The 25,749-nt window shown below is 51.3% G+C and overlaps 3 protein-coding genes across 7 annotated transcripts; 1 reads left to right on the forward strand and 2 right to left on the reverse strand.

Moving 5' to 3' along the window:
* Positions 1 to 4,990: 4,990 nt before the first annotated feature.
* ARF1 (ADP ribosylation factor 1) lies at positions 4,991 to 16,774 on the forward strand. The gene is made up of 5 exons (XM_042817048.1): positions 4,991 to 5,110; positions 13,137 to 13,315; positions 14,038 to 14,148; positions 14,660 to 14,784; positions 15,205 to 16,774. Exons 2-5 carry the CDS (start codon positions 13,168 to 13,170, stop codon positions 15,364 to 15,366), a joined length of 546 nt encoding a protein of 181 aa, XP_042672982.1. The 5' UTR covers positions 4,991 to 5,110; positions 13,137 to 13,167; the 3' UTR covers positions 15,367 to 16,774.
* Positions 16,775 to 19,256: 2,482 nt separating this feature from the next.
* CUNH1orf35 (chromosome unknown C1orf35 homolog) lies at positions 19,257 to 22,634 on the reverse strand. Of its 2 annotated transcripts, none has more exons than XM_042817055.1 (9): positions 22,590 to 22,634; positions 21,725 to 21,830; positions 21,495 to 21,645; positions 20,762 to 20,807; positions 20,599 to 20,678; positions 20,420 to 20,492; positions 20,165 to 20,244; positions 19,710 to 19,850; positions 19,257 to 19,639 (listed from the first exon to the last, which is right to left on the reverse strand). In XM_042817055.1, the coding sequence occupies exons 2-9, from the start codon at positions 21,816 to 21,818 to the stop codon at positions 19,369 to 19,371; spliced, it is 936 nt and encodes a 311-aa protein (XP_042672989.1). In that variant the 5' UTR covers positions 21,819 to 21,830; positions 22,590 to 22,634; the 3' UTR covers positions 19,257 to 19,368. The 2 variants fall into 2 exon arrangements, with proteins under 2 accessions (XP_042672989.1, XP_042672990.1); XM_042817056.1 differs by having other exon boundaries at positions 21,725 to 21,875; positions 22,590 to 22,623.
* Positions 22,635 to 22,772: 138 nt separating this feature from the next.
* Positions 22,773 to 25,660, reverse strand: MRPL55 (mitochondrial ribosomal protein L55). 4 transcript variants are annotated; one of them, XM_042817209.1, is made up of 4 exons: positions 25,642 to 25,660; positions 25,174 to 25,243; positions 23,117 to 23,288; positions 22,773 to 23,018 (listed from the first exon to the last, which is right to left on the reverse strand). In XM_042817209.1, exons 2-4 carry the CDS (start codon positions 25,197 to 25,199, stop codon positions 22,875 to 22,877), a joined length of 342 nt encoding a protein of 113 aa, XP_042673143.1. In that variant the 5' UTR covers positions 25,200 to 25,243; positions 25,642 to 25,660; the 3' UTR covers positions 22,773 to 22,874. The 4 variants fall into 4 exon arrangements, with proteins under 4 accessions (XP_042673143.1, XP_042673141.1, XP_042673142.1 ...); XM_042817207.1 differs by having other exon boundaries at positions 25,600 to 25,655; XM_042817208.1 differs by having other exon boundaries at positions 25,619 to 25,646.
* Positions 25,661 to 25,749: the final 89 nt, after the last annotated feature.

Below are 25,749 nucleotides of genomic sequence, written 5' to 3' on the forward strand. Positions count from 1 at the left end.
TCCCATCCAGGAAAAAAACCCTGATAATAACCTTGATACCTCTTCTTGTAGATCTCTGTAGCCGAGCCACTTCATATGGAAAGCTGGGGTACTCTCTGTTACAGCTAATTAACTGGGAATCATTTTGGAAAAAGCCAAGGGTGGCAGAACACGATATTGCTGCTTCAGAAGTGTAATTAGTCTTACTAGCAGAGCGAGGAATTTCATGGCAATGTGCTGCTACAGGTGAAATACTTCAGCTGAGCATTTTAAGTCCTGTGCGTGGTCATTAAAAGCATAAGAACATCAAAACCTACCCAGCAGGGTAGCACCATGGAGGTGGAAAGACAGCTTTCCCTTATGGAGCACCTTAAAATTGAATAAAGCTCTCCAAATGGGACATTTTGATGTTCCTGTCTTTCATCTTTGCCTTTGGACAACATCTCCCATCTGTGAGAGAACCTGAAAAAGCTCTGGCAATGTCGCTGATGGGCTAGGGATAGGATAACACAAAGGAAGATTCTCTGGCATTGCTGCACTGCTCATCACACATACCAAATTGGTCCCAAAGATGAGACCAGACTCAGCACACCTCACAAGACTTCACTGGAAGAAGAGCTGCCCATTAAACTCAGTGTCACTGCCCCAGGTTTGTCCATAAAGTTAACGTGAACAGAGTGAGCCCAAGCAGTGTTGGACCGTCAGTCCTGAAAGTAATACCATGGATCTATCATGCTTCTGATTTGGAAGAAATCCAAATGGTAGTGCTGGGGTGGCATGAGTTGTGCCAAGGATACCCTAAGATGAGGTACAGTGTTGTTTAAGCAGCCCAGAGGAGGGAAAATAATTGGAGTACTGGAAGGCCTCTCCTATGGAGACAGGCTGAGAGCATTGATTGTTGTTCATCTTGAAGAAAAAAGCCTCTGGAGAGACGTTATACCATCCTTCTACATGTGGGCCTACAGGAAAGCTGGAGAGGGACTATTTACAAGGGCATGTAGTGATAGGATAAGCAGTAATGCCTTTAAGCTAAAAGGGCGTAGATTTAAATTAGGCATTAGGAAGAATTTCTTCGCTATGATGATGGTGAGGCACTGGCACTGCTGCCCAGAGATGTTATGGATGCCCTACCTCTGGAGGTGCTGAAGGCCAGGTTGGATGGGGCTTTGGGCAGCCTGCTCTGGTGGGAGGTGTCTCTGCTCATGGCAGTGGTTGGGATCAGATGATCCCTCCCAATCCAAACCATTCCTTGTTTCTAGGACTCTAGAAATCCAGGATGATGACTCTGTAATTCAAGGATTCTGATCTATGACCTCAGCTCCATGGATTGGGCTGCCTGATGCAGCCTCATTTCCTGATGCAGCACCATCACAGGTCTCTGCACCACTGGCACATCAGTTTCAGAATTACAATGCTGCCCACAGCGTGAACCCAAAATTGGAAAAAGTGGAGGAAGAGACTGCTCATGGTACCAACCAATGCCTTTATCAAGACTTGAACTTCTGCTGCCCAAAGTGCTGTCAGATGTACTCAATATTAATGGTAGCACTTCCATTTTGAATGTGTTCTGTGGAGAAAGTGCACCCAACAAGCACCACTTGACCACAGATCTTCGAGTTTCCAGGTTAGGCTGAGCAGATCACAAAGCATTTCTCAGGCAAAGCATCGTTCTGGTGTTTGTTTTTCAACCTGAATGCTGAGTTAAAATAAGTTTGTGGAGTTTAAATGATGCTGGGGGTATTCATAGCCCCAGGAGGGCTGTATGATCAATGAATATCTCTGGAGCCATGAGTGGCTGATGGAGATGTAATGGTACAGATGGTTTATGGTCGGTGATGGAGGACCACTGGGGCTGGTATCTGGAATAGGATGAGTGAGTTGCTCCCTTCTTTCTCCAATTACTCAAGGAAGACCTGAAGGACCTCCTCAGCAGGGACATCTGCCCTGTAAGAGCTAAAGGGAGGTGGGATGGATAAATGGCAGCAGAAGAAACAACTTATCCTTTCTAATCCATCTTCCCCAGGTTCCGAAAGACTGATTAACAGCCTATCATCCCCTTGCATGTGCAACAGAGAGCATTGTGGCCCCAAAGTTATCACCTTAAGTTGTGCAAGGGGAGGTTCAGCCTGATTATTAGGAACAATTTCCTCTTAGAAAGAGTGGTAATGCATTGGCACAGGATGCCCAGGGAGGGGTGGGGTCACCAACCCTGGAGGTATTCAAGCACTGTGGAGATGTGGCACTGGTCATGGTGATGATGGGTTGGGGTTGGACTTGATGATCTCTGTGGTCTTTTCCAACCTTACTGATGCTCCTGCTCTATGATTATCCAAAGGTGTCAGCAGTGGTGTTAAATATTAGCAGCACTTAGCATTATACAACACTCTGCTCCTAGCATGTAACGCTGCACGTCCCTGAGTCACGCAACGCAGCTATTTCTGAATTAAGGAGAAAAAAGTGAGGCAGAGAGAGCTGCAGTCATTTGCCCACCATCCCAAGGGAGTTGGTGTCATAGGCTGCTCTGCTTTCATCTCTCTCTGTGCTTCAGTCCCACATCTGAGGTGCTCTTGGGAACGTGGGTCTTTCTGCCACAGAGAAACTTGTCCTTTTTTCTGCCTGTCGAGTTTAGCTTGCTGTTATCCTCATTTTCACCCTCCAGGATAGTAAAACATGGTAGATCTTCCAGATTATCCAGCAAAGACTGGAAGTCTTGCTTTTCAAACCACCAATAGGTGACCCCAGGAACCTCAAAAGCAAGGAATAATTGCTGGTTTTTTTCTGTAGATAATGTAGCAAACAGATGTTGGGGGGAAGAATATCTCAGCTTCTGTGAGTAACTGTGATTCTCACCCGAGTGTGAGAGACTCAGAGGTGAGACAACGCCGACCTGCTAACACAGCCCTGCAGAGCAGCACAAAACTGAGTAGCTATCAACCCAGTGTCTGCCAGGACCCCAAAAAGCCAGGGCATATCTCTGCAGATTGGTCACCCGAGGCTGCCAACAAGGAGGAAAGCTCAGCATCTCTAAGGCAATCGGATGGCAAAAAGCCACCCCAAGTGCATCCAGTGTCCACATCCCAGTGTCCCAGAGAATCCTATGTTGTCCTTTGCCCCGAACTCTCATTCAACAGAAAAATAAGGTGGCCACACGTCTGCCCTCCCAGCTGCACAAGGAAGCCTATTTCCTTCTCCAAATGCCATGAGTCACCGGGCACCATGTTCATCTTCCATCATAGCAGCTGTGACTCAGATAGGGACACGTTGCTGTGCACAGCATCATCTCTGCTCTCTGCAAGCACTGGGTTTGTGCATGCATAACTGAGACAGGGGAGGTTTAGATTAGATATTAGGAGGAAGTTTTTCAGCCAGAGGGCGGTGAGGCACTGGCACAGGTTGCCCAAGGAGGCTGTGGATGCCCCATCCCTGCAGGCATTCAAGGCCAGGCTGGATGTGGCTCTGGGCAGCCTGGGCTGCTGGTTGGTGACCCTGCACACAGCAGGGGGTTGGAACTGGATGAGCATTGTGGTCCTTTTCAACCCAGGCTATTCTATGATTCTATGATTCTATGATTCTATGATTCTATGATTCTATGATTCTATGATTCTATGGCTGAGATACCATCTAGCCCTAAAGCCATGCACCCTACTTGGATTGGCCCTGTTGACCCTATGCCAGTCAGAGTTTTGCAGGGATAAGGAGAAAGCAACAGGATGAGCAGCTCCTCCACGCACTGAGTCAAAGTGAAGAACTGCTCTGGGTTAAAAATAACAGAAAGTGGGGGGGGCGCCGGGCCCCGCTGGAAGAGAAGGGTTATTTTTAGTGCAGAGCACCGTCCTGATCTGGTTCAGCAAATAGACAAGGGGATCACACTGTTACACCAGCCAGTGCTCTTGGCCAAGGGGATATATGCACCAATGGGGTTTTATTCTCAGGGGATGATTCTGAGACATATAAGTGCCAGGAGTTCCTGACAGCAGGACTTGGTAGGAAACATGGGGAGAAGGAAGGATTTGAGCACGTGGAGACCTTCAAAGCCAGGCTGGAGCAGGGCCTGGGCAATTGAGCTTTGAGTCCTTCTTCACTGCGGGGCAGTTGGACTGGATGACATTTAAAGGTCCCTTCCAACTCTGTGATTCTATGATTTTCCTGGGTCCTTCTCCATGTCCTTTGCCACTAAGTTCTCATTTAGCAGAAGCATCACTCGGGGATGCTTTGCTGACAGCAGTCTGAGCTGAGTAAACACATGGGATGTGTCCGATGTGAGATCATGAAGACTGGCAGTATTTTATACGGGCACGGGCTGGGAAATATGGGCTGTTCCTCAAAGGTTTGGCATGAGTTGTTTACATCCTTTATTGTCCCTTCAGCTTATGCACATGGGAAGAGCTGTTTGTGGAACATTGTTTGGTGGGCAACCCTGCGTGGGAACAGGGAAAATTGGTTTCCTCTCCTTGAAGCTGCTGGGTAAGGAAAGGAAGGATGCTGAAGGACAGTTTGTATTTCAGGTTCCAGCGCATGGGAATGCTGAGCATGCTCAGCTGGCGGGCACTTGCTTGAGAGCTGGATGGAGGGCTTCGAAGTGTAAATACGAGCACTGGGGGGGAATCCAGAATAAGCCATTTTCATGGCTGCCTGCTCTCTTTTAAAGCTCCTCTGCCTGTATTTATAAAGGCAGTAGTTAGGAGTTAGCCTGGGACACCACATGGCCTCAATTTACCTTGAAGTAACCCATAGCAGAAAGGAAACCATCCCCAACTACCAGATGTGTTCCTACACCACTCTCTGGAGCATTCAAGCCTCATCAATTTTATTTTCCACACAACTCACTCTGCGCCCCCGTTGCCTCCTGCCCACCCATCATTACGGCCGCACGTCAATCAAACCCCACACGTCCAGGGGCGTGGGCGCTGATTGGGCGTGGTTAGGCGGAGGGCGGGGTTTACGCTAAGCCCCGCCCCCTCGCATCCTCGGTTACCCATGCTGCCCCGCGCGCTGGCACTGACGTGGCCCCGGAGCGCCGCCATCTTGTGTGCCTGGGCGGAGAGCGGCTGAGAGGCGCGGGGGGAGCCGGCTCCGAGCGGGACAGCCCGAGGACAGCCAGACGCACTGCCCGGGGCAGCAGCTGACACCGGTGGGTTTCCGTTATCTTCTTTCCGTCCCATTTTCCTTCTCGTCGCCCGCCGTATCCGCCCTCAGCCGCTGGGTGGAGCGGGGGAGGCCGAGGCCCGCGGGCGGCGGGGAGGCGCGGCGGCCCTGAGCTGAGGGGAGGCCCGGGGCTGCGGCTTTCCGGCTGCCTTCTGCCTTTGTCCCTTCCTGCCGTGCTCCTGGCGGGGAGGTAAGCCGCGGTGCCGTGCTGTCTGCCTCCGTTCTCTGGTTGAGGGCGGGGGGGTCTGGCCGGGGGGGCGGATCATTCACAGGGACGGGTTGGGGGGGCCGCGCCGCTCCCCTCCCCCTTCTGGGAGCGAGGCGGGATGGCCTTGTTCTCTCTTCTTCCCCAAACCAATTCCGGCTTCGGCCCCGCCCGCGGATGGGATGCGGGGAGAGGTTGCCTGGTTTTCGGGTTAGCCGAAAGCTGTTCTCCTCGCAGTTCCTCTGAGACTGTGTGGGGCTTCGTGCTGGGCTGCTGGGAAGAAGTTCAGCTTCGGCTCGCCGCAGGCTCGGTTTGGTATCCGTTGCTCGGGTCTGGCGCCCTGGGAGATCAGTTTTCCTTGGCACGGCAGTCCCCCAATGGGAGGATATTGCATTCTGTCTAAAAACACGATGTCATTGCTCTGTGAGCAGTTGAGGTGATACTTCAGGTTGATAACCTCCATCTGATGAAGTGGTAGGTTAGCAGTGGGAGCCTCTTTTTGAAGGAAGCCATTTACAGAGTGATTGAATTTTACTGGGCCATAAAGCCACCAAAATGTTGTGTTTGCCATTGACCTTGCTGCTTTGCTCTTAGGTTTTTGCCAAAGCAAATTCCACAGGTTGATTAGAGTTCTACCAAGAGTTCTTGTTTTGAAATGTAACTTTGTCAATAAATAAAATGTGAACGATTTATCTCATACTTTGATCTTTGTTTTGCAAGCTGTAGGGCTGCAAGGCCCCTCTTCAACACGTTCTATTAACCTTATTTTTCAGGCAAAGAAATCCAAGTCACAGTAAATTGCTCAAGGTCATTTGGCGATGTGGTTATTACTGTTTTTACAACTGATTTGAAACCTTTCTGTAGGAGAAAAGAACTCCAGCAGGACTGGAGGATTGCTTCACAGGTTTTGTAATCAACTTGTCAATACAGGTACTCATAATCTTACAGGTACAGAAAGAAAGGGATTCTTTGAAACCCAAGTTCGGGAGGCTGGTATAATACTTTGGGTTTCTTGTGTTTAAAATATACCTAGTGCTCCAGAACCCTGTTGGACTGCTTTGTCTGTTGTTGCAATTACATTGGGTGAAAGGGTGAGGTAGCTTGCCTCACTTGAACTTCTTCAGCTCTGTTGGTTTGCTGTGTTTGATGTCCCTTCTACTATGGCAGAAGGTGGAAAAATGACTCAAACAGATGTCATCTCTGCTCAGGACAGCATTCACTGCTATGGTAGCCTATGGTGTATGTGATAGTTGCTGGACCACACCTCTGAGAGCCTGGAATTAGGGGTAAAAACACAAATAACAGAAAGTACATCTCTCCTCAGTAATTCTTGGCTTTTGCTGGGTTTTGGAGATTGCCTGGTTGTGAAATACAAGGTTAGGGCAGAAGTGCTGTGTTCTTGCTTGGCATGTGCAGCTCCCTGTGTTAGTGCAAAGGGGCAGCCTGGAGCTGTACTTTTTCAAAGCAAACACAGCAAGGGGGGACAGGGGACTGCATTCCAGTCCTTACAATTGTAGCATTCCAGTTACACCTGTTGGAAGAACCTGCTTTAAACAACTCTCATACATCACACTGAGGTTATCAAGTGAGCTATTGATTACATGAATTGGTGAAAGAAGGAGAAGCTCACAATGCAAAGCTTCAGCTGAACTGGCAGTGCTGAAGCTGAAAGAAGGCCGGTGTAGGAATGAAAGTCCACCTTTGCACTTATCAGCAGTTTTTAAAGGTAGAGTTCTTACAGATTTCATCAGCCTTCACAGGAATTGGTTTCGTTTCCTTACAGAGGATGAAGCTGCTGAAAAATCAGTGCACTTTTTCTTAGAAGGAATAGTGGTGATTCGTTTTTAGAAATCTTTGGAAAGCTTTGCCAAAGCTTTGCTACTGGAATGCTGCAGAGCTTTTATTAGATGCGCTGCCCTCTGCCATTATTGCCTATCTTAATTGATGAGTAAAGAGGTTTATAATTGGCTTCCTACTCCAGCAGCTGTTTTTTCTGTTGTTCAGCATATTTCTCTTTTTGCTCGCAACTATCCATTTCTGTTTCTTGTTTCTAACTCATGCAAACATTGAAGGACTGTGGCAGTAGCTCTGCTGATGTTTCAGTTCTCATTAACCTCATGCCTAACGGAGTTCTTATTCATCCCCTGGTTCCTGTACCCAATTAGCTGTGTAGGCTCTGCTTTGACATTCTCCCCATACCAAAAGCCAGTTTCATTACTGATGCTCTCCAGCGAGTTCTTGCCATTTCTAATAGGAGCGTAAACGTTGACTTAGTGCCCAGCTGGTAGGAATGAATAACAGCTTATTTGGCTTAGAACTGGAGATTTTAAATGTGTGAAAATAGCTCAGCCTTGAAAAACTGCGCAGAGCCTGACTGAAAAGTGCTTTCTCAGAGCTGTGTTCCCACAGCAGCTTGCCCCCATCTGACAGGTGAACGTGGAGTCGGTCAGATCCGGGTGTTATGAATTGTTGGCACTGCTTTATTTCCTGAGCAGTCTGCAGGGAAGCCATGAACAACTTCTAAAACCATCAACTGTGGCCCCTCCTGTGCTCGCCCGCGTGTCTCATAAAGAAAATATCATTCAGACCAGATGTACAAACCAATACATTGGAAAAACACGCTTCAGAGTTATGTGTGGTAGTGTGCAGTTGCTTAAAACAGTTTGAGATTTGGCTGTGAAATAGAAGTGGCTGCATCTGCATCAGGTGAGAGTAAGGCCAGGGCCAGTTGGTGGAGTTGAGCAGCCTGCCCTCTTTGCTTGATGCTGTTTCGTTGGCTTTTTTTTTTCCTGTTTGTCTGCCTATTTCAGGATTGTGGTATTGAGGAAGCAGTCATCACCCCATAGGAAACCTTCCCTCTTTCCTTTGCCCTTGCCTTGATCTTGTAAATGGAATTATTTTCTGTTTTCCTGCCACTCTGAGCCCAGCGCTCTCTGGAGACTGGTACAGCATTTGGGAAGTGCTATATCTGGTAATGTGTATAGGCAGCAAGGTGTTCAGCCTGCTTCTGTTGATTGAAGGTGCTACATCAGAAGCATTTTCATTACCTCATTTGTTGCTGGAGGTTGACCTGTGCTCCATCTGCCTCAAGCACGCACTGTGTGGTTGGGTGCCTTTCACTTGGTCTCCTCAAACCTCTTGCAGACCACATCCAGCTGTGCCTCTTGACATGGGAGTGCAGTTATGTAACTGCATCTTGTATTTTACATGATGCTTTGTGCATCTGAGCTTCTCTGGGAGGCAGGTAACAGGCAGTGATTGCTGGGGATGTCTGCACCACCAATGCCAAGTGGGGAGATGCATTTCTGTTGATGGAAGCCCAACAGACGTGTCAGCTATTCCTGGGTTTTGTGCTTAGTTTATGCCTAGTGACATCAGGATGCTCTAAAATCTCAAGGAAATCAAATCCAAATGATCTGAGCTAAATCCCAGTGCTGAAGAGGCCTCGAGTTGGTACTTGGTCATCTCTCACTCAGGTTATTGCATGGGGAAGGCTGGTAAACTGTAGCAGAAATTGCTTCAGGTTCCAAAGAGCACAGCTGTACTTCACAGCCTGTGCCTCCAATGAGGTGATATGAAGAACTGTGGGCCTGAATTCATCTCAGTTCTAGCAGTGTTTTAATCTTTGCTGGATCGCTTCTCACGTTCCCTTCAAAGTCACACTTTAAATTGTAAGGAACAAGCTGCCAACTTGGATTTGCACTTAAATTGAAGCTCTTTGCCCAGTCTCATATGTGACACCAACAGCTGCTGTTCTACTTGGATTTTAACAAGCTTTATCACCTCTCGTGTACACGTGGGTTCGGTGCTCTTTTGTGTATGATTTTGTGCTTGTTTTTGCATGTTGAGCTTCCAATGTAGATGCAGTAAAGATGGTGCAAGCCAACTAGTGGGAACGGGCTGATTTCAGATCAGTATTTCTGTTGATCAGCTTTTGTTTTCCTGTGGCTGATACAATCAGATTGTATTAATTCCAGTTTAGGAATTATGGGCTTGATTTGGGTTTTTTTGTTCTAATTACCTTAGGGGTGGAGTCAGTGCTGATGTCAGGTTGGTAGGGACACTGGTGGTCTCTGAAAGAGGCATTGAAGCAAAGATGGGAAGCTCCCAGCTCGGAGGCAGCAGGTGCCTTCTGTGTGGCTGTGTGCTGGGCCTGAGCCTTTCTTGCTTGACCTTATTGCTGCTGCTGTTTATCAAAGGGAGAGAACAGATTGCCAAAATGATTGCATGAGGCAACTTCTGTTACACCGCCTGCCGAGTTCAGAGCCCTTCTTCAGCCGCTTCAGAAGCCTTGCGTGCTAAGGGTTGGTGTGTAGAAGGGAAATACATGTATTTCTATACTGCAGGTGTAATTTTGCTAATTAAATAACCTTCAGTTTGGGTCTTTTATGCCATGTTTAAAGGCAGAGATTTCGAGACGCAGCTGTGCTTTCCCCATATGCTGTGTGCCCCTGTGGTCATGGTGCTGTGGGGTGGCTCTTCATGGTGCTGTGGGGTGGCTGTTCAGCAGCACGTCTGGAAAGGTGTGTGAGGGCTCTGAATGAAACGGCACTGAAATGCACTAATGTGTGGTTAAATACGGAGTGCTGCAGCAGATTAAATGCTCAATGATCATTGGGCTTGAGAAGCTCCTCAGAGCTCTTTCTCTAACCCCTTCCAATTAATAGAGACAATTCCTGGCTGTTACTCATGGGCTGTATTGCTTTAACAGGCACTGGTCTGCCTGCTCTGGCAGACGCTCATTCATTTTTAACTCATCATACCAAGCCTTTCTGAAGAAGGCTCCCTGTCTCCTAATGGCTTATCTAACCATGTTGCTTACTAGAAAACAGGCTGCTGAAAATACCTGGCTTCCTTGAAACAGAACTGCAGCCTTATGCAGAGAATGTCTCTTTCTTGCTATTTACCAATGACATTTTAGCTTTTCTGAACCTGCCCAGCAGGTTTCTGCTGCCACACACCTCTGGAGGAGTAGGCCAAGTGAAGGTGAGCAGAAATGAGAGCCGTGCAGGGACACAGGAGTGGCTGGGGGCAGTGCTGGGCCTCTATGTGGAGGAGCTGGACTTGTGCTGGGGCACTGTGCACACTAGCTCTGCAGAAGGCTTGGGCTGTTGATTCAAACTGCTTTGAGCAGCCTGGTCTAGAGGCAGGTGTCCCGCCTATAGCTGGGGGTTGGAATTAGATGATCTTAAAGGTCCTTTCCAGCCCAAACCGTTCTATGATACAGATTGCAGATGTTTTAAGATGGCTGAGAAGTGGCAGGATTATTTGGTAAACCTAACAGACTCTTAAATTTTCCAAGATTTTTGGAATGTGTATGTTGTCCTGGTCTGACTAATGGACTGAAACGAGAATTGAACTAAGCAGATTCAGCTCTGAAGTACACTGCAAGCAGTCGTGTGATCCTCAGCTGAGTTGTATTAGTGGGTGGGAAGCTGCTCCGAACTGTGGCGGCACTGTCTGCGTGGTGGTGGAGTTTGGGCTGTCAGATGGCACAGCTGAGAACAGAGACCTGGCTGTCAGAGGGCTGGGCACGGCCCTGTTGCTTGTTTGGTTAAGGATTTTACAGGCAGGGAAGAGGGAACTCAAGTTGCTTTGGCTCATTTAGTGTGGTGTTACACAGTGGTGGCAGAGATGGCCTCCTGAGGGGAGCAGGCATGGGGCAGCTTCCCTTTCCTGTGGCAGCAGGCAGACATGCTGGCTGCTGTTAGAGGAAGGACACACAGACAGACACCTCTACTGCCTCAGCAGCATCCAACAGCTTTCCTGGTGGGAACCACAGCAGCGTGGGGGAGTTCTGCACGTGGGCTTCTCCTGATATCTTGCTCTCCTATAAAGCAGCCTGGAACTGATGAGCTGCCAGGAGAAGGGAAATCTGGTGGGATTCACCACTCTTAGAGCCAAGGCTGTGCAGTATGTTTGGCAGTGTGGCTTCTCCGAGGGGTAGAGTAAATGTTAAGGTTTGGTTCTGTTACCTGATTGCTGCCTTTGGTCCCAAGCATTTAACAGCCAATTATGACTGTCCACGTGAGGGGGAACCTCTTGCAGGGCTTACAGCTCCTCTGCAGAAGCCCATTTTGGGTTGCTGTAAGAGCTCTGCTTCGAGGTAACGCTTCAGCCCTGGCATTTTTTTCAGATGAAGCAGCAGATAGAGTCAGCACAGGCAGCAGACAAAGGAAAGCCCCGCAGCCTCCATCCCGGCCAGAGCTGCTGGGGAGAGACATTTCCTGCTGTGAATGATTTGGGTAAACAAGAACTCCAGCAAAACTGTTTTCTCTACTTCCTAATTAACTTTCCTGTTTATGTAAGTTCCATAGATTGAAGTGGCTGTTGAATATTCATGGTAGCTGTTCAGAAATATGAAGGAAATGGTGAAATAATAGAACTTCCAAAACTTCCATTTGGTTTTAATGCACAGGCTGCCCTTCTGGTTGATGGAGCTGTGAAGTTCCAGTCGCATGGAGCTTCGGGGTGTGAAGTGAACAACCCAACACGAGTTACAACTTCAGAAGTGCTGTTTGTCATGCAGAAACTTCGGTGTGGACTCTGCACCGCGAGGCTGCTTTGTGCTGAGACATGTGACTCCATTCACATCGCAGTGCTCAGCTCTGGGTTCAGAGTCGCTTCCAGCACGCTTCCTGGGAGGGGCAGGGCAGCTCGGGCCTCCTGGTGCTGAGCAGGGCAGGCAGAGCTGAGCAGTAGGGCGAGGCTTTGGTCTGCAGCTTCACAGCTTGTTAATCGTCTTGAGTAGCAATTCTGGAAAATGTGTCCTGTGAGAATTGCGTTTCAAGCACACAGCTGCAGTGTAAGGCTTTGAGAACAGCTTTGAGAGCTGATTCAGAGTTCATATTTGAGTTATGACTCGGTTTGCAGGAAACCCAACCCCTGAACGTTACAAGTCTTTGCTCTGTGTGTTTCTGCTGTCTTAAGCTTGGCTTTTCAGCTGGACTTGATTTGTCTCAAACTTACATCAGCGTTGCTAGACGAAGCAGCAGAAGTGTGTAACAGCCCTCACCACATCCGACTGCTTCCAGGCTGCTCTGGGGAAATAATGGTTCTTGGATTGCAATGCTGAAGTGTGTGATGGCAGGTCGGGGTGGCAGGGCCTTGTGGAAGAGCAGCACTGGGGCTGCAGCCCCTTCCAAGAGTTACAGCACGGTGGTGCCCCCGGCCCCAGCAGGAGCTCTTGAAGCTGCTGATCCCTTCTGAATGTCCAGAGTGAAGGGAGAAACCCCTCCAACCAGCAGTCATTTCTGGTAGGTAAGGTTTGGAGACATGATGGGTTCTGTGAAGAAGTTCTCCAGCATCAGTGAACGTAATGCTGCTTTGTGTGGCACTGTGTTCACTGCCCACTGCCAGAGGCTTCAAGAGGAAGGAAAGCGTTCTGAGTAGAAGTGAATCCGAGCCACGTTCTCAGCTTCCTTTTCAAAAGAAGGAATGTCTAAACAGAGAAAACATGAGCATGCATTACAAGCTGCACTTCAGGTGAAGTAGTGCTTTATGGTGAGACCTTAAGCTGGAGGGATAAACTGCCCCAAGTTGTCCGTTGTGCTGAAAGCCAATAACAAACAGGATAGTTTGAGAGCAGAGTTTAATACTGAAATCAGAGCAGTGTCTTTTTATCAGGGATAACTTGTGGCAGAGCTGTTTGTCTCTTGTTTTGCTACGATATGGAGAAATTCCTGGTCTCTGTGGGCAGGGAGCCCACAGGTCTGTATTGTCTGGTGCCTTTTTGGTGGCTGGTTGTGCCCAGGTCTGAACACAGCCCTCGGTGACTCATGAGTGATCCTGTGATCTCTTTCTCCAGACTTCACTGGCCAGTGAAAGCATATCTCAAGATGGGAAATATTTTTGCTAACCTCTTCAAAGGCCTTTTTGGCAAAAAAGAGATGCGTATTCTGATGGTCGGTCTGGATGCTGCAGGAAAGACGACTATCTTGTACAAACTTAAACTTGGTGAAATAGTAACTACAATTCCCACTATAGGTAAGATGTTTGTCTTTCTATCAACTGCTGGCTTTGGGATCAGGGTGCAGTGTTTGCAGCAGTGCCTCACCTCTGCTGCCAGCACTGCTGGTTTGTGACGTAGTGCTGCACTCTGACTTTGCTATCGGAGCAAACAATTGCTGAGGCTGCTGTACGAGGATAGCACAGCCAAATCTTTTCACATAGGAGGAGATTTGTTTTCTTGTTTTTTTTTTTTCCCCTGTGAGTTCCCTCCCTTCAGTCATCTATGGGTTGGCCCTTTGTGGGCTGGGCCAGCCTGCTTGCCTTCTGCTCACTGTGCTGTGACCTGGAGTGGTTAAGGCTGAGAAATGGAGGAGTGCCTCTATGTTACCTGGGAGGAGAGTGGCTGAGAACTGTGATCCAAGATTTATTTCCCGTCCTCAGAAGCCTGTGGGGCTTTTTTGTTATTATTTAACATAACATAGTTTGCTCTGATTATTTTTTCACTGCTCACGTAGCAGTTACAGCTGTTAAGTTTGTTAGTTTAATTAATTGGGGCGGGGTGGTGGTGAGAGGAGCAGTTGTAGAGAGCCCACGTTTGGGGTGGGCTCAGTGAGGGCCTCAGTGTAAAGCTGCTTATTTAAAGCAGACTTACATTTCAAGGTGATGTTTTTAGTAGTGACTCTGAACATGAGTTGCTATATGAACATAGTTGACCTGTACCCGTTTTAACTGAGATTCTGCCACGATTTCTATTTCAGGTTTCAATGTGGAAACAGTAGAATACAAGAACATTAGCTTCACGGTGTGGGACGTAGGCGGCCAGGATAAGATCAGACCACTGTGGCGCCATTACTTCCAGAACACACAAGGTGAGTGCTGACACTTACATCCCAGGCTGCAGAGCAGGAGGGGTGGAAGGAAATCTGGAAAGCAGTCATCTTTGTCCGTCTGAATCGCTGAGTGCAGAACCCCTGCTCCTCTGTGAGCATCACAGCTCGCACCCAGCACTTCAAAGCAGTCCTTACTGCTTGTTTCCTACAGGCTGTAGCAGCCTTGAGAACTGAGAGCCTGTCGTTCCTCCCACTGCTTGCCTTTAATGTGCGTGTGTTGTCCTGTCAGGATTTTAAGGGGTGCTTCTCATTGGAAGATATTGAGTGGTCCTGTAGCTGGAGAGTGAGCTCCAAATCGTGCACATCAAACTGCTTGTTCTCACCAGCTCTTGGCAGGAGCAGGCTTTCTCTCAGACATGAGATTACAACAGTATGAACTTCATCTTTCCATGTAGTTTCTTTTTGCAGCTGAATTCTGATGTCCAGAACCAGGTACCGCGTGTAAGCAGCACGTGCTGCGTGCTTATGCTTATTGTCTGCTTTCTCCTAGGTTTGATTTTTGTAGTTGACAGTAATGACAGAGAACGAGTGAACGAGGCCAGAGAAGAGCTGATGAGAATGCTGGCAGAAGATGAGCTTAGAGATGCTGTTCTATTAGTGTTTGCTAACAAACAGGTAAGCCAAAGGAAGGTGTCTGTGTGTGTGCTCTTATCTGAAAGCACCTTCTGTAGGTGAACTTAAAGGAGGCACAGCTTGCTGCTCCATCAGCTGTGCTCACTTGGGAAGGGTGGAAAAGCTGTTGAGTCCTTTCTAGGAATAGGAAAGTGGAGTATTAACAGATGCAGTGCTGAGCTGAGTACAGCTTGGAGCAGTGCTCAGTACTGCGTGGTGGAAGCTGAGGTTAAATCAAGGCTGCAGTTGCAGGAAATATTTCCCGAGTGGAAAGTGAATGAAGCAGGAGGTGAGCTGTAACTGTGAGCATTCCTCACTTTGTGAAGTGGGTTTAAAGCTGACAGCCAGTGCACTGGTAGTTCAGGAGGGGCGGGTGTTGCTGCTCAGCTGGCAGGAGAGAAACGCGTCTCTTGCTCTCCGCAGGATCTGCCCAACGCCATGAATGCAGCGGAAATCACAGACAAACTGGGACTGCATTCTCTTCGTCACAGGAACTGGTACATCCAGGCCACCTGCGCCACTAGTGGAGACGGGCTCTATGAAGGACTGGACTGGTTGTCCAATCAGCTCCGAAACCAGAAATGAAACCATAAACCTTCCTCTTCCCTCTTTTTCCACCCCTCCCTCTTATTTCCTCCTATTCGCCCTTCGCTTTACTCTAATGTGGCAAACTGTGCTACTTTGTGGTATTGAGTGCCGGAAGCTGTTTTCATTTCTTTTGTCACAGTATATATTGCATCATGCTGTAAATGTGGCAAATACAAGCCAGAAAACAGGTTTCTTATTTAATGTAAATAGTTTTTGTTTCCAATGAGGCAGTTTCTGGTACTCCTATGCAATATTACTCAGCTTTTTTATTGTAAAGAATCAACTCACTGTTTAGTACTCGGAAGGGATGGAGTGGCTTAACGTAGGGGTTGCCAGCAGTCCTAGTGCAGTAGAGCTGAATACTATCTCGGATGGGTTGTGAGATCTGTGAGGTCCATTTTGGTGGTTGGTTTTTAACCTGAATACTGTATTTTGTTTATTTTTTTTTTTTAATAGTCGAGGAAAAGTAAAAACACTTCAAGACACAAAGGTTTGCCATAGCTTCTGCTGTTCTGGCTCTGACGTGGTGGTTCCTGATTCTTGGGAAACTGAAGCAGCAGTTGACACCAGGTTGGCTCTGTTGGGTTAGAACACAGGTCGTAACTTACAGATCTCTGGCTCTTTCTGTAGCTCACATTTGTTCATACTTGCTCCAAGATTTGTCGGACCTGGTTTAGATGAGTTGGCAGACTCGAGCTAAACCTCTGCCTTTTGGTTCAGGTGAGACTGGTCACATCCACTGAGCTTGAATCATTTCTGGAAGTCACATTTTTAGCCTGTTGTATTTGTCAAAAGTGTTTTGTACTTTTGTGTGTAAACCACTCCAGAAGGCAAACTTTTCCACAGAAAGCACAGCCTGTACCGGTCCTAAGCTCTATAGTCAGAAAGTACTGTACTTAAGTAAGAATTGCCATGAAAAACACCAAACATCTGTGTATAGTGTCTAGGGAAATAAAAAAAAGCATGAGAGTTAGGAGAGTCATTCCACTCTAGAAGTATTCAATCCCATTTTGGAACAATCCCATATCTGTATATGTGTGAAAACCCTTGGCATCCCTCATACTGCAAGGTTCAGATTTGCCATCAGAAAAAAGACCTCTTTACTTTTCTTTTGTATTTTGATAAACACTGAAGAAGCTGGAGCTGTTCAACTTTAACTTGAGGAACTATCAGAACTGGTTTGTTTAGTGTTGTGGAAACCTTTATTGCTTTCAATACACGATTAGTAATCAACTGTTTTGTATACTTGTTTTCAGTTTTCATTTCGACAAACAAGCACTGTAATTAAAGCTATTAGAATGAAATCTCTTAACTATTTCATGTTTTTTATGCCTTGCTGTTCATTTGATCATCTTGGCAAAATCATAATGAAATACTTGTTGAATAAAAAGTTTCATGAAACTTGCACTGTGTCCTTCTGTTCATCTCTTCAGCCCCCGTCCTCCCTTAAGGCGTCCATCAGCTTCCTGCATAGCCACGTCTTTCACCATAGCTCTGTGAGCGATGCGCTCCTGGGGCTGAAATCCTGAATTCAGCCCTCCTGGAGCTGTGGGTGCTGAGCTCATGGGCTGCTGAGCTGGCACTGCTTTTCTCAGAGAATTGAGAGGGTCTTCCCTCGAGCTCCTCATCTGTTGCACAGATTCCACTTCCCCTTGCTTCCTTGTGGGGCTGGCTGCCCTGCTACGGAGAGAGGCTCAGGGAGATGCTTCTGACTGCTGTCTTCAGCTGAGGCTGCTGCAGGCAGCAATTGGCTTTATTCAGTTCCCAGCAAGGGCTCCTGTGCTCTGACCAGCCTGTCTTGGTAGTAATCAGTGTTGAGCAAACAGTGACAAGGGATTGCAAAATCCTTGTAAGTCAGGTTATTCTTTCCAAGCTGTTTGTTTCGCTTTGGCTTTCAAGCTGTGATTCAGGCTGTGTGCGTGCCTAGCTGAGCATGGCTTCTATTTATTCTCGTTCTGGGAGGGAGCTGAACCTGCAGGGCCAGCTCTCCTGCTGATGTCACTGCGCAGAGCCCCCGACTCCTCTCCCCTCCCACGCCTCCATGGAGGCCGGTGCTCTGCTGCACTCCAGCGCTGTAACCACCGGCAGCAGAGATCCTGCTGGTTGACTGCTGTGCGAGGTGTGTTGGTGTGAGGGTTCGTGATGTCCAGCCTGCCCCAGCCATACAGCCCATGCTGGAAGGAGGAAGAGATGGGGAACGTGGTGATGTTATCTGGGATCAGTGAGCTGTGGGAGTAGCCCTCCGCTCCAGGCAGCACCAGCTTTGTTCTGGTCTGGGCTCGGCCAAGCCTGCAGGGATTTTAGCCATCCGTCCTTCCCTGTCTGCAGGAACCTGTGTAGCAGCTTGGGCAGGAAAGCAGAGGCGGCTGGATGGCTGCCGCAGCCCTGAGGTGGGGACGAGGATCCTTCACACCCCTTTTTGCCTTTTCTCAAAGCCTTTTGCTCCTTAGGATGTGAAGTTTGGTGTGAAGTAGGCATAGGTGCCTTCTTCAGACAGCGTTTGGAGGTGGGCTGATGGCAGTAGTGGGAGCAGAAGCAGGGACTGCAGGAGGGGACGCAGCCTGGGATGAGCCACCTCAGGGGGCTTCTCTGACCCTCACCTTCAAAGCGCTCAGATCCTGGGGAGGATCCTGCCCTGCTTGGAAATGAAGCTGAATGAGAGCATCGGGGAGCAGTGTCCCAAGCTGGGCCCTGGGATTGGCGCAGACTTTTAGTTCCCTTTACAGCCTGGAGCTGCATTAACCTTCCCCAGGCAGCACAGCCGTGCTGCTCCACTTTCCCACCACTGCCCTGTGCTGGGATGCTCCCAGGGAGCACCGGCCATTGCCCAGACCCCAGAAAGCAGCAGTAGGTGACCCTGAAGGCAGCGAGCTCAGGCAGAAGGCCTGGACTCGACTGGATCACATGTGGACACGGGGCTGCAGCCGCTCACATGAAGAGGACTCACGCCATAGTGCTGCTAACAGAGCATCAACCCCACCCAAAAAAAGCCATCTCAAGGGAGAAAAAAAAAAAGCCATGCAACATCTGCTGCCCGCACCAACTGGGTTAAGCACATGCCCACAGCCGGGAGGGGAGCCGGACAGAAGGGCTTTATTCCAGCTCCTCCTGCTGCAATGAATGCAGCCCTTGTTCCACGTGGGCTGCAGGCAGTGCGGTGGCACAGCCCCTCGGGTAACAGAAGAGCCTGAAAACCTCCCAAGTGCAAACTGACACCGGCCCCCGGCACGAGGGGTTTGTCTGCCAAGACACACAGACCAGCCCTGTGTCGAGGAATGGCATCACCGCTCACACAAAGGCGGCCCTTGTGCTCCGTGCTGTTGGCCCCGCGAGCAGGAGCTGCTCGGGACGTCCCCCGTTCCACGTGGACCGCTATCGCTCGTTACGGATTGAAAACCCGCACCCTGCGCTGAGCACACAGACACCCGTATTTCTGTCGTGAGGTTTCAGATGGGAACAGCACTCTGCATACACGTGCAGGAGGCGCTGCAGCCCCATCCGTCTGCCAAGGACTTATTTCAAGGGACGCCTGTCGCCCTACCAGAGAGCTCCCTGCTGTGGCATCTCTGCTTCTTCCTGCCTTGGCTGGTGGCTCACACCCAGGTCTCCCCAAATTAAAGACGTCTGGGGCTCAGAGCTGTATGCTGGACCCCACAGAGGTCAGTCTGGAGAGAACAGATCCATGGAGTGAGCACCTGAGCACCTGCTGTATTTTGCTCCCATTCTGTAATGGTGTTATTCTGATTTTCCATATACCACAGGTGAAGCAAACAGCAGGGTGAGCTTCTGATGCTGCCCCAGGTTTAACTTAGGGGAAGTGGAGGTGACAGCCATAGATCCCACAGAGCTGTGTTACACAGCGTCCACATCGTAACACGCAGGCAATAACCAGTCTGCACCGAGGCCAGCGGCCCCGGCAGTTGTAAAGCTGTGACTTTAATTTAGATAACAACCTTAAAAAATATCTAACCTATGGAACATCCCTTCCAGGAAAACCCCTCAGTCACCCGAATCCGTATCGTGACGCTGTCTGGCCCTGTGCGACCGAGGAGATCGGCTCCTGCTCCTCCTCCTGCCCTTGTGCCGCGGGGACGGGTGCCGCTGGCCGCTCCTGCTGCGGCTCCGCGCCCTCCGGCGGCGGGAGGACGGGCTCCTGCCCGAGGCCCCGCTGCTGTGGGAGGAGTCCGTGTCACGGCGGTGCCGGTGCCGCGATGCCTCGGGACGGCCGCCGTGGGATGCAGGGCGGTCCTGGGCTTTACTCCGGTGGCGTCTGCAGGGACAGAACGGTGTCACCTCGTGGGAACAGCCCTGCCGTGTGCCTCCCCCTCTGACCCCACTACCTCTCGTCCCGGTCGGGAGAGGAGGCGGAGGATGATGGGGTGGTGTCCCGCTTGTGGTGTTTGTCTTTTTTCTTCTCCTTCTTGTGTTTCTTCTTTTTCTTTTTCTTCTTCTCCTTTTTGGATTTCTTGCTGCTCTCCGTCCTGTGGAGCAGAACAGGGCAGCACTGATGGGTTCCTGCACTGCAAACCCCTCCAACCCTTTCTGTGCCAAACACCCACCCCTGCTGGGCCTTCACCAGGCCTCTTTAATAAAGGAGAAGCAATTAAAAACAAGGAGTTTTGAGGGTGACTCAGAGGTGTAGGGGGATTCAGACTGAAGCAGGACAAGCCCAAACCAAGCTGTGATGCAAAATGTTCGGTTCAGCACAATATTGCCAGGAAAAGCACGGCCATTCCTGGCTGGTTCTGACCCACCAACCAGGGCACGGCAGTGCGGGACGCATCCCGGTCCTCACCGCTTCTCCTCTGCCTTCTCCTCCTTGTCCTGCTTCCTCTTGGAGCCCGACGCCTCAGGACTGCTGCACACCTTCTGGTGCTGGAGCACGGGGAAGAGAAAAGCACAGAGCGAGTGCGTGGGCCTGCCCAGAGCTTTGAGTGACACACACAGGATAAAAGCTCTTTCTGCCTTTCAAAGAGAACTTTGGGAACAAACATCACTTCCAACCTAAACGCCCGTGGATTTTTCATGATCTCATATCAACCCAACGTACCGTGAAGACAGAGAGCCCCATCTTGGCTGCCTCCTTGTCCTCCTTGGAGAGCATCACCCGCCCGGCGCTGCCGCTGCAGGCGGAAACCACGTCCATGGGCCACAAAATTAAAAGACCAACATAAGAATGACATTTTGTCTTTAAAAAGCTGCTCTGAAAGGCAGCGTTTCGGTGCCCACCTGGAGCTGCCCAAGCCCACCACCCGATCCACGTCCTCGGCTCGCTCTGCGCTGTCCCGCTTGCACACCTCAGCCAGGTCCTGCGGGCAAAGCGTTGAGACCCCATAAAAACACAGAGCATGGGGGATGCCCTGACCTACAGGGACAGCGGGGACGCCCTCACCTCCTTGCTGAGGCCTGTGGGCTGCCTCTTCACGTTCTTGTAGCCCCTAGAGTCACAGAACCATGGAGTCACAGCATGTCCCAGTAAGAACGGACCCACAAGGATCCTCAAGTCCAACCCCCAGCTCTGCACAGCACCACCCACATCCCATCCCTGTGTCTGAGAGCCCACTGTTCCAGGACCTCCATTCCATGCCTACTGTCCAATGGGGCAGAGCCTCTCCCTAACGAAAGATCTGGATCTCTCCCCAAGGCCTCTCCACCCTCGATGGAGTCAACAGCTCCTCCCATTCTATCAGCAGCACCAATCTTGTTCAGAACACACTCCTGTCCAACATCCAAGTCACCGATGAAGACGTTACAGATAACTGGAGCACCAGCAACGCGTGGTTGCCAGCCAAATGGAACCCTGGTGCTGTACCCCTTTGCACCTGTCAACCTGCTGCTCACCCACCGTCGCATGGTTTTGCCTGCTCATGTTTCTCCACGCTGTGAGAAACAGCAAGAAAAGCTCGACTGGAATCCTAAAAGATAACACTGACTGGCTCGCCTTGGTCAACCACAGGGGCAACCTCGTCATAAAAGGACATTCAGCTGGTTCAACACCATGAGCTCTTGGTGATGGTGACCAACAACTGCGTGGTCCTTTGGATGGTTTTTTTTGCAGGGGGGGGGATGTTCAGAGTGTCTATTTTTGGGGGAGTGTCACAGGGGATTTGTAGGGGGGTGCTCACAGCGCTGCCATCATGGCCTCCTGCTCAGCCAGGCGCACGGCTGCCAGCTCCTCCTCGCGGGACAGCGGGGCGGGCTCCTGCTTGCCCTTGGCGTACCACGTCAGGTCCTTGCCCTTCTGCCAGCGTCCCACCGGTGCCATCAGGGAGTTTCCTGCAGGGACACAAGGCCCCGTGTTGTCCCCAGCCCCTTATCTTCACCCCACAAACAGGGCCGGGGATGAAGGCCTTACCCAGGTAGTTCTCGCGCTGTTTGTCTGTCTTGACATCTTCCCAGCTGAATTGGTCCTGGCCCCCCCGGACCCCTCCTCGGGATGAGCCGAACATGGTGATGGGGTGCTGCAAGGATGGGCCCCGTTATCATGGCAGAACAGCAGGATGCACCTGCAGTCAAAGGGGGGGAGGACTGGAGAGGTGCAGGGCCTCCCAGCAATGCACTGGGGGGGGATGAGGGAGACGCAGGGCTCCCCTGCAGTGCGATGAGGAGGGGGGCAGGGAGGTGGCCCCCATTGCAATCCTAAAGCCATAGGAAGCTTTAGGTATCAAGCAGGGGTTATGCTGAGGTCTTGGGGGGGGAGTTGTAAAGAACAGGGGGGAAAGGCAAAGTATGGGGTGGATTGTGCAATGTCTGGAGGTGGAGGAGGATGCAAAGCTTTGGGGAGGGTTGCGTGGATAGTGGGGTTGGAGTCTGGAGATGGGGGTTTCAACGGGTTTGGGAGAGGAGGGGGGGAAGGTTGCAAAGCCTGGCCGTGGGATCTGTACTGGGTTGGAGGGGAGGCAACTGCATGGCCCACTGGGGATGCATGGGCTGGAAATGGGCTGGCATGGATTACAGGGGGGCACGTAGCCTGGCAATGAGGGTCTGAGTGGGTTGGGAGGTTAGCTGGGCTGGCAATATGGATCTGCATGAATTGGGACGGCCCAAGGGGGGGCAGCACGGCCCGGGGGAGGCCGCCCAGCGGTAAGAGATTGAAGGGGGAAACCGCGACCCCAAGGCCGGTGCCGCACACTCGGGATCACAGAAGCGTTGGAGGGGAAAAAGGCCCAACCCGGAACCCCCCCAGCCCGGCCCGGCCCAGCCCAGCCCCCGCCACGCACCTCTCCGGGCCGCGGGGCCCGCGCGCTGTAGCCCCGCCCCGGGCGCTACCACCGGGCCGAGAGGGGCGGCGGGCGGTACCACCATAACGCAGAGGGGAGGGGAGGGTGAGGGTGAACGGCCATGCTGCCCTGAGCCGCCCAAAGCAGGCGTGAAATGAGGCAAAACCACCGAAAAACCCCAAATGAATTCTTAACAAAATTGCTCTTCTCTTTATTTCTATAGCTGTGTCCATCAGCCACCGCTTGGTGGAGAGTTTTGGTGGGGGCTGATCCCAAATCGGTGCCTCACTTCTTCCAAAATTTCTTGTATTTCTCCAAGTCCAGCTCCTCCAAGGCCTCCTCCTGCTTGGCCTGCAGCTTGCTGGGGAACTGCCGCCGCAGCCGGGCCTTGCGCTCCGCCTCAGGCAGCGTGCTGCTGTCCAAGGGCAGCTGGGGAGCAAGTGACGGGAGAGTGAGGCTGCAGCACCGAAAGCAACACACCCCCCCCCGAGCGCCCTTATCTCTAGCTGTTGGGCCGCGTCCCTTACCATGAGGATCCTTTTGGGCTCCTTGTAGCGGATGTGGATGGTGGAGCCATCGGTGCGGACCAGCAGCAGCGGGTAGAGGCGGCCGTACACCTGGCGGCGCAGGTGGGTGATGGAGGTGCGGTTGGAGTTGTGGCGGCTGCAGGCGGTGTGCAGGCAGCGGGGCTGCAGGGCGCTGCGGGAGGCAAAGCAGTCGTGAACTGTAGCACTATTTGAGTTGGAAGGGACCTGTGAGGGTCACGGAACTGTGAAATCATAGAATGGCCTGGGTTGAAAAGGACCAAAAAGCTCATCCAGCTCCAACCCCCTGCTGTGTGCAGGTCACCAACCAGCAGCCCAGGCTGCCCAGAGCCACATCCAGCCTGGCCTTGAATGCCTGCAGGGATGGGGCATCCACAGCCTCCCTGGGCAACCTGTGCCAGTGCCTCACCACCCTCTGGCTGAAAAACTTCCTCCTCATATCCAACCTAAACCTCCCCGGTCTCACTTTAAACCATTCCCCCTTGTCCTATCACCATCCACCCTCACAAACAGCCGTTCCCCCTCCTGTTTATCTGCTCCCTTCAAGTACTGGAAGGCCACAATGAGGTCTCCCTGCAGCCTTCTCTTCTCCAAGCTAAACAAGCCCAGTTCCCTCAACCTTTCCTCATAGAATAGGTGCTCAGCCCTCTGATCATGTTAGCAGCATTACTCTGATCCTGCTCCAAGAGCTAAAGGCCATCTGGTCCCACTCCCTGCAGGGCACAGGGTCCCCCACAGCTCATCAGGTGCTCACCACCCCATCCATGACCTCTGGTGTCTCCAGAGATGGGACATCGCCACCTCCACAGGCAACCTGTGCCTCTCTGCCATAACCCTCATCCTAATCTGGATGCACCACTCCAGGTGAGGTCTGACAACACAGACAAGTGAGACAGACCCCCTTCCTCATGCTGAAAGCTGGTCACATATGGCTCTGGATGCACCCAGGGTACAGTTGCCTTTTGGGGTGGGAAGGCGAAGTGCTGGCTTGTGCCCAGCTGCCATCCACCAGCATCTCCAGCTCCCACTCAGCAGGGCTGTGTCCCATCCTTACATCCCATGACGTGACAGTGGAGGTTGCCATAACCCAGGTGCAGACCTTGCACTCGGATTTGTGAACATCATGAGGTTCACCTGGGCCCACCGCTCAGCCTGGATCTTTCTGGATGGCATCACAAAATGGCTTGGGTTGGAAGTCACCTCCAAGATCACCTAGTTCCATTGCATTAGGTGTTGGAAGAACAAATACTTGCTATCCTTAACCAACAAACACCCAGAGTCAGGAGGCCTTGAAGGGAATATTAATCAGGAGCAGTCTTTTCACAGAATCACAGAATGGTTTGGTTTGGAAGAGATCTCAAGAATCATAAAGCTCCAACCCCCTGCTTACAAGCAGGGCCACCAACCTCCACATTTAATACCAGACCAGGCTGCTCAGGGCTTCACGCAATCTGGCCTTGAACACCTTCAGGGACGGGGCATCCACAGCCTCTGAGAGCAGCTGTTCCTGCACCTCACCACTCTCATAGTCAAGAACTTTTCCAGCCTTAATGATTCTGTGATACTCTGGGGGACGTTGCCGACTTATAAAGAAAACCCACGAATCCTTCACTGCAGTGCCTTCATTACAGCACTAGAAAGCACAGCCAGGTGAAGGCTTTTCCCCTGAACAGGCAGTAATGGAGGTATAAGTCCAGCAACATACTGTAGGAAAGACTGCAACCAATCATGGTAAGAGCTGGAAAACTACTAACTTTGTAACTTCTGCGAATAAATACTGTGTCAACAGTTTCCTGCCTGAGCTTGATCTGTGGGAAAGCACCAAACACCAGGCCTGGACCCCTGCCTATGGCAGGGAGGCTGGAGATTCATGATCCTTGAGGTCCGTTCCGACCCCAGCTATTCTGTGATTCTGTGGACAACTCCAAAACACATAATGTCTCTCCTGAGAGCATAAGGGTTGATTACCACAGAGCAGGTGATGAACACGCACTTCAGACCCCAGATTGGGGCTCCCAAGGGCCAAGCACCGTTCTCACCTCAGTGCTCTCCACACAGCCTCCATTGTGCTCTGCGCAAGGGGACGCCGCGCTGCCTCTTGGGGTCAACCTGGGAACAGGGATGGTTCTCAGGGGATGGTTGGCATGACGTGACATCCCCACAGCAGAGCACGGGGACACCCCCAACCCTCAGCCTCAAGATGGCGCCCATCCCCACACCGGCCTCAAGATGGCGCCCGCTCCTCACTTCGGATCCAAGATGGCGCCCGCCCCTCACCGCGCTCCTGACCCCAAGATGGCGCCCCCACCCCGCAATGGATTGGCCCCATGCAGTCCTCCCCCCCCGCGGGGAAACACCCCCCCCCCCTCCGCAATGGTTCAGCGCACGGTGATGCCCTCCCCCCGTCGCCCATAACACCGCTGTCCCCTCCGCCACCGCCCGGCACCGCGGTGCCCTCAACCCACGCCCTCCACTCGTTCCGACCCCTCACGCCGCTCCCTCCTCACAGACAAAGCACGTGTCCCCCCCCCCCACGCCGCGGGCCGGGGGTTTCCCCCGCACGGGGCCGCACCCCGCGGCGCACCTCCCGCCTGGCCGCCTCGCGTGGTCTCAAC

This window comes from Centrocercus urophasianus, unplaced genomic scaffold (assembly GCF_019232065.1).
Source record: "Centrocercus urophasianus isolate 14NV4802_14NV808 unplaced genomic scaffold, USGS_Curo_1.0 seq_16, whole genome shotgun sequence".
NCBI lineage: Eukaryota > Metazoa > Chordata > Aves > Galliformes > Phasianidae > Centrocercus > Centrocercus urophasianus.

Bases quoted from the DNA above. Each gene is read 5' to 3' on its own strand.
- ARF1 (XM_042817048.1), top strand. From the start codon at position 13,168: ATGGGAAATATTTTTGCTAACCTCTTCAAAGGCCTTTTTGGCAAAAAA. The intron at 13,316-14,037 runs GTAAGATGTTTG...TTTCTATTTCAG, and splicing joins AACTACAATTCCCACTATAG to GTTTCAATGTGGAAACAGTA. The intron at 14,149-14,659 runs GTGAGTGCTGAC...GCTTTCTCCTAG, and splicing joins TTACTTCCAGAACACACAAG to GTTTGATTTTTGTAGTTGAC.
- CUNH1orf35 (XM_042817055.1), bottom strand. From the start codon at position 21,818: ATGTTCGGCTCATCCCGAGGAGGGGTCCGGGGGGGCCAGGACCAATTC. The intron at 20,679-20,761 runs GTGAGGGCGTCC...CTTTGCCCGCAG, and splicing joins CCACAGGCCTCAGCAAGGAG to GACCTGGCTGAGGTGTGCAA. The intron at 19,851-20,164 runs GTGAGGACCGGG...TCTGCTCCACAG, and splicing joins GAGAAGGCAGAGGAGAAGCG to GACGGAGAGCAGCAAGAAAT.
- MRPL55 (XM_042817209.1), bottom strand. From the start codon at position 25,199: ATGGAGGCTGTGTGGAGAGCACTGAG. The intron at 23,289-25,173 runs GTGAGAACGGTG...TGCCTCCCGCAG, and splicing joins GCTGTGTGGAGAGCACTGAG to CGCCCTGCAGCCCCGCTGCC. The intron at 23,019-23,116 runs GTAAGGGACGCG...CTTGCTCCCCAG, and splicing joins AGCCCAAAAGGATCCTCATG to CTGCCCTTGGACAGCAGCAC.